Genomic DNA, 13,501 nt, shown 5'->3' on the forward strand with positions numbered 1-13,501 from the left:
TGACTGGATTGGTTTATGCTCATTTAAGGAATGTATTTGTTAAAAAAAAAAGTCACTTTTTCTTCAGTTTTCTGTTTTGATATATTAACCTTTGAATTTACTGAGTTTTTATGAACATCTAAATTAAATAGAGAAAAACACATGATTTACAGTGAAAAATGCAAAATACAGAAGATAATATCATAATAAATAGTGATAAATCACTTAAGAAAGGTTAAATAGAGAGAAAAATTCATTACGGAACTGCCAGAAAAGTAGCACTGGGTCTTTATGGGTTACAATCTAATCCTTAGTTGTACTCTGTATTTCACAGCGGAGATTCCTGTGTCAGTTACAGCTTCTCAGAATGGTGTTGATCTGGTTTGTCTCGTCTCCTTTTTGGTGGCCTTTGAAAAGACCCCATACTTCATCTGTCATTTTTTATCATTCTCAGATACATAAGTTGCACGTCGTCAGTTTGTTTTGGCTCATGTGGCTGCAATCTATAGTGTTTACCCTGCATGGTCAGAGGTGAGTTGAAATCAATATTATTGATTTCTGTCAGATAAGGTGCAAAGAGTGAAAAAGACACCTTTTGACTCGAGTCCAAATCGCATTTTGGATCTATGGTCTTATAATTGTATTTTTTTTTTTTTTTTTCTTTTTAACAAGTCTTTGCTTCACTTTTTAGTCTTTATTACTGAAACCTGCTTCTTATATAGTAAAGTACAATGATGTGTATGTGTGTATGATGTTACTGCACACACTTACGAATACTCTATGTGAGAAGACTCAGTTCAGGGTGCGAAGGTGTAAATAACTAAACCAAAGCTTCACTGCAACAAAAAGGAAAAAAAAAAATGTGAAAAGACCCAAAGGCCAAATAAATGTGAAATCTGAGTGTAGGTGTTCATAACTAAACCAAAGCTCTAATTTAAAAACAGGAACAAAAGAGGAAAAAAGAAAACAAAGGAAGAAAGAAAGAAAACCTGCTCATGTGCATCCATTGTACATGTTTTTTTTGTTTTTAAATATATTTAGCAGTTTTAATCACCACTTCATCAAAAGTTGCTCCTTTTTATTTGAAACTCCTGAACAGAGGTATTTAAAACACCCTGATACAGAGTGTGGCAACAGGTTCATTTTCTTCTTGTTCAAAATAAGAGGTTTATTATTTTACAACATTATAAAAACAATAGAAGAAAATTGGCATACTTATGATGTACAAAATGTGATATGAATTCCTTAAGGTACTCCAGTGATGTTTTTTTTTTCTTGTTCAGATTGATAAATACTAAATTCCATAATTCAGTCCTGAATCCAGTAGAAAATTCAGCCTTTGTGTTGTAAAGACTTCAGGCTGTTTTCGCCAGGCTGAAAACCCCGCTGTGCCTCAGTCTTCATAACGCACCTCCGCCTTCAGTTCATTTGTGATGTAGTTGAGCAGAGCGGCGGTGACCTGCTGCTGGAGGGTGGCGTTGCCCATCACCAGGGCGATGAGCTGGGCAGCGTCCGTCCAGTTCAGGTTACCTAAAACAGCCATGACGTCCTGGTAGAGCCTCTGCTGCTGGGATGGAGGCAGGTCCATCAGGATCTGAGGCAGAGGTCTGAACTGGCCGCTGGTCATGTAGCTGCCCAACAGACCACCCACAGCTCCACCTAGAGGAGACACGTCGTCAGTAACACAAACAAACAAGGACCATCAATGTGTTAACGCTGCTTATTATCAGTAATAAGTGATAGCCTGCGTTTTTGGTTCGATTTGTTTGCAGTGATGAAAGTGAGGAAAGAAAAAAACACCTGAACTTTTCTGAATGACTTCAATGAGTAACAAACCTGGTTTGCTTGTCAACAGAAAATCACCATTTCTATCAGTTTCCTCGAGCCAGGACCACTTGAACTTATTTTTGATTCCTGTCTCACATTTCAGTTCATCCTCACGCTGAAGGACGATGAATTCTGACATGATTTCACAGAATATTTAGACGAAATACATTGGCGGTAAAATACTCAAAGCGAATCCGCCATCTTGTCTCCAGAGACGCGAAACGGACCACTTGTCATCAACGGACCAATCAGAGCAGTCGATACAAGTTCCATGTTGCAAATGAGCATCTCATTGGTCGAGACAAATGGAGAAGAAAGCAATATGGCCACGCCCATGAGACAGACCCAAATAAACATAATTTACACTTTTCGGAGTAATTTATGCCTAATTTTCCAGCTGAAATGCTGCCAAACCAGACGGAAACTAGAAGCACTCGGAGAGCACAGACCTCCGCCAAGGCTGATCAGTGGCCCCCCCCGTGGGCCCCCCTACCCCCGATCACCACCAAAATTTAATCATTTCTTCCTTATCCCATTTCCAACAAACCCTGAAAATTTCATCCAAATCTGTCCATAACTTTTTGAGTTATGTTGCACACTAACGGACAGACAAACAAACAAACAAACAAACAAACAGACAAACAAACAAACAAACAAACCCTGGCAAAAACATAACCTCCTTGGCGGAGGTAATGATCCGGACACATTTAATTTACCAGAACATATGATCAGTTGTCGGAAAAAAAAACGGATTTCCAGCAAAAACTGGAACACTTTCATCACTGTTTGTCTGTTTAACACTATAGCAGCAAAACTATTGGTTGAATTCATACCAAGTTGGGTTTATAGATTGCCAGTGACCCAGAATAAATGTCACTACATTTTGGGAAAGGTAGGTCAAAGTTCAAATTTTTAATAATTTTTTTGACAATCTTCCCATTTACTTATAATGGACAAAATACACATGAGGGGCGGGGTTTGTTGTTCCTGGCACCACTTATTTGCTCTTGAAATCACCAGATGCAATAACAGGACTTTGAGACCTGTTGTTGTGATGATTAATGAGCAGGAGAAACAGTGAAGTGCAGATCTAGATTATTCCTGACCAGGTTTATTGCTGAAGTGCTCCATTGATTGGTGTGTCACACTTCACCTCTTTTTACACATAAAGTAAGTAAGTGAAGTCTATTTATAAAGCGCTTTTCACAGACAAAAATCACAAAGTGCTATACATAAAATGGGTGCAATAAAACAACATAAGAACAATTTTATAAAATAGATAAAAATGATCTAGACATTACTGTGGGTGGAAAAAGCTCTCATAATATCTCAATATTGACATAGAGGCATCACAAAATTACGAATATTAAGCTTGTATTCATAAGTTTCAGTGCCATTAAAAATCAGTAATATGTACTTAAAACAGGGGTGTCAAACATACGGCCTGTGGGCCAGCACCAGCCTGCCAAAGGATCTAATCTGTCACCATGAGATGAATTTGAAATGCAAAAATCACCTTGAAGATATGAACAGTCAGGGTGTTCAGGGGGGCCACTTACAGCCCAATTTGATCTCCAGCTGGACCAGTAAAGTAACAGGATAAAAACCTACAAATAATGACAACTTTGACATTTTATCTTTTATCTGGTGATCTGAAGATGACAGTGTTTCCATGGTCACTTCGGAGCCTCTGAACGTCTAAATGGATCGTATCTGATGACAATGAAAAGCTAAGAAACTGCATTTTACCTGAATTACTTAAAGGTATTGATAAGATTAATGGTTGGAAAAAGTTATTAAAGATTTTACACCAGTAGATGCTGTGGGTCACCGGCATCTGAGAGTTAAATGTAGTGTTGTGACCACTGTAACTCAGTTTTGATGCCATTTAACCTTATGAGGGTTGGACACTCTGTACATGATACAAAATAAGTAGAGCAAATCAATCAAACCTTAAGTCTGGTGACCTCCTAGTTACTGGGAAAACTGAACCAGCTCACTATATGGCACAAAGTGTAGTTTATTCACCTGCTGCAGACAATACTTTAGTTGAAAATAGTTCCCTAAAATGCCCTACTTCCTCCTATTTAAATAAAATTTGCTCAAATCTGCGGTGCCCAGCTGTTGTGGGCAATAATTCTGGCTTCTGCGAAAATGAAAGAATATATCTGTGATGCTTTATTTCAGATACAGAGACAGTAGTCTAGTGTGGAGGCACATGAGGACTCTGTACTTCCTTCAACCTTCAGTGGAACAAGTTTCCCATTATTACATAAAACTACAGCTGTGTTGAATGTGTCCTTTTGGGTCATTTTCATCAGAACATGGTTTTAGAGGGAAACAGTGGCTCAATCCCAATTCACCCCTTAGCCCTGCCCCTTACCCCTAACCCTACATTTTGCGTGTTCACGTGAAGGGGTAGGGGTGTCCCGATTCTCGATGAGTCAGAGGGGAAGGGCTAACGAGGAGGGATGTTTGGTGCTCAAACGGAGATTTTTCAGGACCACACTACAAACAGAGGGGTATGAGAAATTTCTAATAATTCTGTTTGAATCATTGGCAAGATGGAGGTAAACACAGCAAAAAAAAGTGCAGCAGTGTGATGAAAGAAACACAAATGTACGTATTTTCTTGGTAAACAGCTTAATCATTTGATCGACCGTTTAATGCTGTTTCAATCTGTTGCAGAACGCATTTCTGCTGTTTGGCGTTGATAGCTGCAAAAAGATGACCAAAGTCCATGCAACAGAGATGGTTACAGCTGCTGACGGCATGGGTAATGCTTTTGGAAACAAAGTTGTCGCATCTGTTTATAGCGGCATCGATGACAGTTGATGATGTAACAGGTCTAGAAGGGTTGTCTCATTTCATAGGGGAATGTTTCAACCCCTACCCCTTGCAGCTCCGTTTCAAGGTGTAGTGCCAAGTGCAAGGGCCAAGGGGTGAATTGGGATTGAGCCAGTCTATGTCGAGGGAAGGACACAGAACATGTCCGTTCCAGATCCCAATCCTCTGTTTTAGTTAGAGATTCTTCTTACCTACAGCGATCCCAGGTGGTCCAGCAAACAGCCCCCCTACAAAGGCAGTTCCTCCTGCCACTAGGGCTCCTTTGGTTGAGTTTTTCACCGCAACTTTGATCTGGTCATGAGCTGACAGTTCACAGCAGAGGCGCAAGACATCATCTACTCGTGGCGCCATTGCTGTGTGGAAGAAACAAACAAGATTGGAGAGAAGACGGTCAGGTTAATGTGGCGACAGAGGCTCTATAACTGCAGCATGGAAGTAATCCTCTGATCGGCGTTCACATCGACTGAGGCTACGTCATCATGTTCTAGAAAATGTTTAAGTCTCATTCAAGAAACTTCATCAGTTCTATTTGCTGTTGGGGGAAAGCAGACTAAAGCTATGTTCACACCGCAAGTCTTAATGCTCAGTTCTGATTTTTTGCTGAAATCTGACTTTTTTTTTTTTTTTTTTTTGCATGGTTGTTCACATCAGACCCATGTGTGAACAGTCACCTGCTTACATGGGAGAAGAACAGCATACTGTTAACCGAAGTAAATGTAGACCTTTCTGAATCCAGCCTCCTCAATCATTAAAATGTGACATCTGTCGCATTTTAATGACATAAACATCGGATGAAATGCGACGCGACTGTTTTGAGTAAGTGAGGTCCCATTGCAAAACATCAGATGTGCATCCAATATAGGACCACATATGAAATAGACCTGAAAGAAATTGGATTTGTGCTGTTCAGACTCATAAAAAAATCAGATATGGGTCACATATAGGCAGAAAAGTTACATTTGTGCCACTTATGCTTGCAGTGTGAACACAGCCTTAGAAGAAACTGCACTTCCGGCCAAGACTCTGCAGTCTGCCTTCATTTGGTGGAAAATGTCACTCCTTTGAAGACAGCAATGTCAGAATATTGACCAGAGACAAGTAGTTTGAGATAGTGGGGTCTAAGAAGACATCTTTGAAAAAGTGGAAAAACCCTCTAAGAACAGAGATGGTGGTCTGAGAGACGATCTGTCAAAAATGTACAACTCCACCTTTTCTCAACAAGTAACTTTTCACACCTGGACTTACCTGAGACCCCCTTAAGCTCATTAACACAAGAGAAGAACAACATACACAGACCACTCCCCAACAGGTTTGTCTGCCTCCCCTACCAGCAAACAGAACAGATGAAGTGTCTTGGATGAGAGACAAAATGAAAGAACAAAACCAGTCCATCAAACCTGGAAAACCAACTGAGGATGAATGATGACCTGGACAATGAGAACCTACACACACTTCTTTTTAAGTTTGTCATCATTTATCTTGTAGCTACATTAGGATATTAGCAGTCTTATACACAATGCCCTGTGTGATGTAATAGAAATTTACCTTCACTGATTTCACCTTGTATCACTAGCTTTCATTAGTCTGTCACTTATTCACGGTGATGTCTACACTTTTGTACTTCCTTTGAGTTCTTAAGATTTCAACCACAGAATTTTCCATCTAAAAAAGTGACAGTGGTCTGTGAGTGTGAGTACACACATGAAAGCTCACATTAGAAGTGTGGTTTTGAGCTACGTGGGTGTCTTGTTTGAGCCCTCTACATCCAAGTGCTTAAGTTTCACCACAGTTTGCACAGGATCAGCTTTAGAAAATCATGAGCTGCTTCAACAAGATGAGGCAGCAATGTTAAACTATGATCCAGATGTCTTCCTGTTGCTGCTGTGTCTAGTGATGCTCTGGTCTGTAGCGACCTCAGAAGTACTTGGGAGAGTCTAGGACCTGGGTTCCTTGCCAACAAGCATTTTATGAACAGATAAACAGACAGGCAGGGAAGGCAGAAAGATAAGACACATTTGGTTTCACTTTTGTTTCTTAGTGCATTAGCCTTCATATAGATGTAACATCACCCATTCTTTCAATCATTTTCACCTACATTATATAGTTTAATAGGAGGTTAACGACATAAATTTGAGTATAATGGATGTACACAAATACAAACATAACTGCTGTATATTCATAAAACATCCCAATGACTTCAGATTAATGTTTCTGTGGTTATTAATAGACCAGTTGGCCTAATTATTCCAGTGTCGTTATACAGTTTATGTTATAAAACTAACATAGAGTAGATAAAAAAATATGCAATAGCCATCTCAGCTTAAACAAAGTAGGCATAATGAAGACAATAAGTTTGTTTTTTAACATCACAAACGAAAAAAAAAACCATATAATCACTGATAAATGGTCTCAATAGCTATTATTAGTTTCGTTGTTTAAAAACTAGCGTCACTAACTTCAGACTAGTTAAGTACCTTTAGATTTCCCTTCTTATCTGTATACTTTGGAGGAATAATAAAGTTGTAAAAATTTGAGACTTTACTTACGCTCAGTTTTCACCTAAATTCACTAGACACGTAGGGAGTAATTCTTGATTGATTCACGCATTTCCCTTCGTCAAAAGTTATGAACCGCGCATTGGATTATGGGATTGACAGCTGCTTCCTGGTCAGAGAGCATATGTAAAATGACTGCGACAAGATAGGTCACCTCCGTCGTTTACGGTGCATTCATCAGCCTGTTTTTACGTAAAATTGAATCGTATTGATTCTGTTTATCTCTGTACTATGAGTACGTATTTCATTTTTAATTTAATTTATGGCAAGCCTTTGATAATTACTTTAATAGATGTTTAATTTTTAAAAGGATCCCCATTAGCTGCCACCAAAGTGACTTGCTAATTTTTCTGGGGTCCATAGATTGAGAAAAGAGTGAGTACATACAACTTTAAAAAAATGTAAAAATCTCAACAGAGATACAAAAAAGAATCCAGATCAAATAAAAATCTTTAAGATAATCCATTACATTCAACAAAACAGGAAATCATGAAACAGGAAATTAATTTGATGACATGCTGCTAAATGTCATGATGTGAATGATGTTGTTATAAATGATGAACAGCAGCAGTAAGTGTTGGCAGTGTATTAAAGTGTTGGTATTATATTAAAAGATTTATTTCACAATTCTGAATGAAATTACTAATGTAAACATACAGGTATTTTGTAAAATGGGGCTAGAAAATATAAGGTTGTTCTTCTTTCTGCTCATTTTTGTTCAAAATGTCGAAATCCTGCTGCAATGTGACAGCAGAATTTGTTTTCATGTGTCTTCCTTTTAATTTTACAAATTAAATAAATAAATAAACTCACCATACTAAACTAGTCATCGAGTACACAAGTAAAAAAATGCTATTACTAATGGGAGATGAACTATCTTGACTTGAAGAGAAAGGTGCCCAATTAAAAGAGACAACAACAGTTGCATAACATTTCATATAGATGTAATTTAGCTTGGTTTCACTATGTTCCTGCTGTCACTTTTTATTATTGTTTTTATTATGGGGATGTAGAGTGCTGCTGGTAATTATGAGCGTCTGTAAGGAGAGTTAAGATTATAATAACAAATGTTTTTCACCTTAAACTTATACTTCCACTCAGAGTTACCACTAGAAGTTATCTTACAAGATTTCATATCGACGTGATCATACATTTTTATAGATTTAGACAGGAAAAAAGTAATTTATTAGACACAACAGTACTGTGTATTTTTTTTTTTTTTTTTTTTTGAACAATTAACATCGAACAGTAAACATACATAATAGTATACAACAACAAGGGTAGAAAGTTCCATAATTCACAAAATCTTTTACATTATATGGAGAAATACATGTAAGTAAAAACATTATGAAAGAAAAATAAATAAATAAATAAATAAATAATAATAATAAATAAAAAAAATGTAATAAAAATAAAAAAAAAATAAAAATTGCTCGAGGAATAAATAGAAATTATACAAATTGAATAAGATTATACATTTGATATATATATATATATATATATATATATATATATATATATATATATATATATATATATATATATATATATATATATTTTTTTTTTTTTTTTTTTTTTTAATTTGCTTTAGAATCTATACTGTTTCTCAAATTGTCCACGTAGTACTGTGAGTTTGAAACTTCTATCACGCAGGGGGCTGACGCACGCTGGCCACGCCTCTATGGGAGGAGCGTGATGACGTATGAGGACACGGGGAGGACTCTTACCGATAAACAACTTTGAGATCAAAACAAATCTTTGAGGAACAGCAACATAGCGGCATCGTACCCGTCCAAGGACAACACCCGAAAAGAAAAATTACACTTTATCCTCTCAGGTGAGTCCTACATCTAATTTTCTATACATTCCTAAGCAAAGATTGTCATTTATAAACCTCAGCCTTCAATTTCCTTTGTCTTTTGTTCTCTGACTACAATCCTCTAGCTGTGATCGTCGGCTTTCTTGTTTTTTTCCCAGACTGTCAGTGTTGTGCATGTATATTACAAGAGAATAACATCATTTTCTTACTTGGAAAAAGTAGATCTAATTGTGCTGATGCTCATAGAAGAAAAGCAGCAAAAAAAAAAAAAAGGTGTGGGGGGGCAGCTGTTATGATGTGTAAATATCAGGGATGTAAGACAGCTAAAGGTCAGGTTAAATCAGATCTGATCTAGGTTTGTATCATTAATTTAATGTTTGTGAACAGACAGTGTCCTATTCTGTGTCTGTGTTTTTGCAGGGAGGGGTGTGCTGACATAGGCAGACACTGACAAGCAGGCAGGAAAGCATCTGGGGGAAAAACACGATCTATTTATGGATCTATTTTTGTCTACAAGAATAACAACAATATCATAATGTATGTAGATAATGTAGCTACAGCTGTCATTAAGAGCCTGTTACATATGGAATATATTTAATCACATCAGCTGCTAAGAAAATATTAAAAGTACACATGAAGATGAAAGATAGATAGGTATTAGATTTTTTAAAAAAAAAAATAATGCTGGTAAAATGTGTGGAAATAGGGAAATATAGCAGCAAATGATAATAATAAAAAGCTTGGGTATAAATTTAACTTCATGTAAGAGCCAAGATTAAAGGGCCACCGGGGTGAGACATAATAATCTTTATTTATAGAGCACATTTCTTTACTCACGTTACAAAGTGCTTCACACAAGTATAAAATGACATTAAACAAAGCAAATATAAATAAATACAGCAATTCCAGTGTTAAAAAAAAAGAGGAGTGTTTGAATAAAATCAGGTTTAAGCAGATGGATAAGAGTAAAATCAAGTAAGTTAAATCAGGAAGGGATCTCTGATAAAACAATGTGTAAGAAGAGATTTGTCAGAAAATAATGCTGTCTGATAGTTTAGCTTCATCTTCAAAGTCTAAAATAAATAAAAACAGTGAAATAGATTGAGTAATATCTTGCAATCAGTGTAAACTCAGCTTCTTATATCATCGTATTCTCCTAGTACTTTGTGTTCCATCACTCTGCGTCACTGTGAGGTAATAGCTCAGACTGCTCATGTTTCTATGCTGCTGTAATAGAAGCAACAGGCGGTTGTTGATGCAGGAAAAAGGGCGTCAGGTGCTATATCTTTTAGGTATTTTTTTGGGATGGCCTCTAGAGGGCGTCATTTGCATAGTTACCCTGCTGAAAGTCAGGATGAGGAACAGGCACAGACAGCTGATCATGTACGGAGCTGGGTTGATTACATGATGACCTTCACAAGTGACATTAAACTTTATAAACCTGATGTTACTTTGTTTTTTTTACAGACTGAAGAAGAGGAAAGATGCTCGGCAAGATTATTTCTCATCTGCTCGGGAGTAATGAGGATGACGTTGAGGCAGCGGATGACACTTTTGAGGAGCTGTTGGAGTTTGAGGAGGGAGGATGGGTCATTGTTAATCTCCCAGGTGAGACAAACCATTCAAGATATACATCAAAACATTGTATTTCACTGTGAAGCATTTGGAATATACTGGGGTGAATATCAACTCTGATTGGATTGTTCTGTCTGGGATGTTTCTTAAACAGAGAACAGTGAGCTGTCGACCCCTGAGGTGGATCCTCTGGAGAACCTGCTGATCGAACACCCAAGCATGTCTGTCTACCAGATCAGACACAGGATGAGTGGAACAGAGGAGGAGGAGGAGGAGGAGGAACACAGTTCAGATGAAGATGAGGAGGAGTCTCCCAGGTGACTTTTCATGCACACATTCAGACTCTACATCACAAAGGTGAAATTAATGTGACTGACGACCCAGCTCACATTATGGTAGTTTTAGTTTAGTTTAGTTTAATTTAGTTTAGTTCAAATATGCAACAAAACAAAATAATCCTACTTAGTCCCTATAAATGAAACAGATTATAAGAAAACAGAACAAACAAAAACCAAAAACCTATACATGTACACTAAAACAAAGTATGACTTCATTTGCATATTTGAAAAGGAGTGGGAGGAAGTATAACTTACTTAGTTTTAAAGTTAAGTAAGCATATCTATTAACTCATAAAACCCATCTCACAAGTCGAGGTTTTTTATCATTATCTAAATGACCCAAAACCCAGTGTTTGTATCCTACAGTTTTGTTTCTGACCAAGATCAGCAGTTATAAATGGAACTTTATGTGCTTTCCAACTGTTTAAAATGGTACTTGAGAATTAAATTTGCAGTATGACCACTGAACTATAAGGTCTCAGCTCACACAATCACATAATAACACAAAATGCGTCATGGAAAATATGCAAAAATGAGAGTTGAACAGGGTTTTGGTCCTGATGAGATAAGAAAAGGTAAGATAAGATATGCCTTTATTAGTCCCACAAGGGGAAATTCCAGAAAGAGACAAATACAGAGGCTATCATGCAGCCAACAGTTAAAGCTTATTTCTCACAAGTTGATGTTGTTGAACAGTTGAAAAATAAGAAATCAGATTCTTTATGTTGAGTAAAAGTAATATCACAGTACAGAAATACTCAATTACAAGAAGTACAAGTATGAAACCAGTATTAGTAGAAGTAAGCACTTTAAGTTTGTTTGATGAAAGTAATCTGCACGATAACTGTTTACAGCTCTAGTTTAGTCATTATGCCCCTATAGAATAAAATTAGATGTTTTTTCTTAACGTGTGTAGCTAAACATAGCATGTAATGTATTATTTTGATTATTGTTTATTTAGTGGGGACAGTGCAAAATACATATATTGTACCAGAAATTTCCAAGAGCTGATTTTCATCTATAGTCCTTGTTAATAGTGCATCATATATTGTTGTGTTCCTTCATTAACACAAATTACCCACATCTCATCTATTAATGCACAAAAATTTTTTATTTTATTTTTAGATTTGTTAGTATTAACATTCTTTATAAGAGATTATACAGAAGGTGCCGCAAGCACTTTTACTCAGAGACCCAGAGATGGTGTAAAACAGTACAATATCTAATTAAAATTTTTGTCTTTTGTAGTTATCTTTTTATTTTATTTTTTTTCAGGCAGCCTTATCTCATCAGCATTTTACATCATGTATATAACTTCTATATATGTAAAGAAAAACAAACAAAAAACAAAAACATATTCATACAAGTGAGCAATGACAGAAATAGCTAAATTATACACAGTAACCTAGAATAGAGTTAATGAAAGAAAAATAAATAAATAAAATAGAGTTAATGGGAAATAACACGTACACAATATCTAATTTTTTAAAATGAAAAGTTTTTTATTCACTTTTTTTGACTAAACAAGACAACATTATCTTGACAGTGTCAGTCAGGTTTATCAGCACAAAACCCATCTATGGCTGGACAAAAAGAACTGAATGAATGAAGTAATCCTTAGTGTCATCAAAAACAGGAAATTATGTATACATATAAAACAAATAAGCCAAAGTAAAAATACATATATATACCAACAGCACAAATGCTGCCAAAGAAAAGTTAGACTTGATGCACATTTTCACCTTTTATTAGGATCAAAAAGTTCCTCCAGACCATTAAATATGATTCTTCTGTTTTCACCTGACATTTTATCGACACACATTTATTTTTCCTTTATCCCGTGCAGGTCCGTAGCGGTGCGGCGGCATGTGTCCTGGCGTCTGGCTGCCTGGGGAATCCCTCTGCCCGGTAACTTCCACGTCCTGGCTGTGCAGCGGGCAAAGATTCAGGCTGAGCGGAAGAGGATGAGCCGTAGCGCCCTGCACCGACAGAACCTGGCAAAGATGCGATTCTCCCCCGCAGAGAAACGCTACGGCCACTTCAAGCAGCCCTGCCAGCGTCTGTACAACTACTGAACCGGACAGACTGACTGTGAGGGTGCGTGGTCAGGTTTCCTCCACCAGTGAGCAGCCTCCGACAGGCTAAATCACTCAGGTTTCCATATCAGATCACGAGTGGGCACTTAACTTTTACCTCACATGACAAGTTCCACATTACAATGATGATTCACAGCTTGAATCAAATGAATATTAACCACACAAACCACAGCGTTTTCCTCATATACTTCTTTATTTAAATGAAACCAACCTACACTGCTACCCTCACATGTGAAGCCACTGACAACAATGACCTTTGACCTTCTGACATCCTGATTGACACGGTCAGCCTCTTAGGTTGATAAGTAACAGAGTTAATGTCAAGTTTGTGTATATTTTAAATGAGGACATGTGATTTGTTTTGGTGAGTTTTGACTGAGTAGATATTTCGATGTAGGTCGTAGGGCTTTGAGGAAAAATGTGTGAAGTGTATGGAAGGTAATCTAAAAGTATTGTTACTGTTAC

At 37.0% G+C, this 13,501-nt stretch overlaps 2 protein-coding genes across 2 annotated transcripts; one reads left to right on the plus strand and one right to left on the minus strand.

Moving 5' to 3' along the window:
• Positions 1-1,036: 1,036 nt before the first annotated feature.
• Positions 1,037-7,313, minus strand: LOC115410026 (protein C19orf12 homolog). Its single transcript, XM_030121435.1, has 3 exons — positions 7,200-7,313; positions 4,845-5,006; positions 1,037-1,638 (listed from the first exon to the last, which is right to left on the minus strand). The coding sequence occupies exons 2-3, from the start codon at positions 5,002-5,004 to the stop codon at positions 1,373-1,375; spliced, it is 426 nt and encodes a 141-aa protein (XP_029977295.1). The 5' UTR covers positions 5,005-5,006; positions 7,200-7,313; the 3' UTR covers positions 1,037-1,372.
• Positions 7,314-8,929: 1,616 nt separating this feature from the next.
• LOC115410016 (tumor protein p53-inducible nuclear protein 2) lies at positions 8,930-13,492 on the plus strand. The gene is made up of 4 exons (XM_030121424.1): positions 8,930-9,045; positions 10,495-10,635; positions 10,757-10,919; positions 12,787-13,492. Exons 2-4 carry the CDS (start codon positions 10,512-10,514, stop codon positions 13,013-13,015), a joined length of 516 nt encoding a protein of 171 aa, XP_029977284.1. The 5' UTR covers positions 8,930-9,045; positions 10,495-10,511; the 3' UTR covers positions 13,016-13,492.
• Positions 13,493-13,501: the final 9 nt, after the last annotated feature.

This window comes from Sphaeramia orbicularis, chromosome 3, assembly GCF_902148855.1.
Source record: "Sphaeramia orbicularis chromosome 3, fSphaOr1.1, whole genome shotgun sequence".
Classification (NCBI taxonomy): Eukaryota; Metazoa; Chordata; class Actinopteri; order Kurtiformes; family Apogonidae; genus Sphaeramia; species Sphaeramia orbicularis.

What these genes read in the sequence shown, in the direction of transcription:
- LOC115410026 (XM_030121435.1), bottom strand. Translation starts at nt 5,004, where the DNA reads ATGGCGCCACGAGTAGATGATGTCTTGCGCCTCTGCTGTGAACTGTCA. An exon ending in ACCACCTGGGATCGCTGTAG is followed by an intron (nt 1,639 to 4,844) that starts GTAAGAAGAATC and finishes TGTCTCCTCTAG; the next exon opens with GTGGAGCTGTGGGTGGTCTG.
- LOC115410016 (XM_030121424.1), top strand. Translation starts at nt 10,512, where the DNA reads ATGCTCGGCAAGATTATTTCTCATCTGCTCGGGAGTAATGAGGATGAC. An exon ending in GGTCATTGTTAATCTCCCAG is followed by an intron (nt 10,636 to 10,756) that starts GTGAGACAAACC and finishes TTTCTTAAACAG; the next exon opens with AGAACAGTGAGCTGTCGACC. An exon ending in GATGAGGAGGAGTCTCCCAG is followed by an intron (nt 10,920 to 12,786) that starts GTGACTTTTCAT and finishes TATCCCGTGCAG; the next exon opens with GTCCGTAGCGGTGCGGCGGC.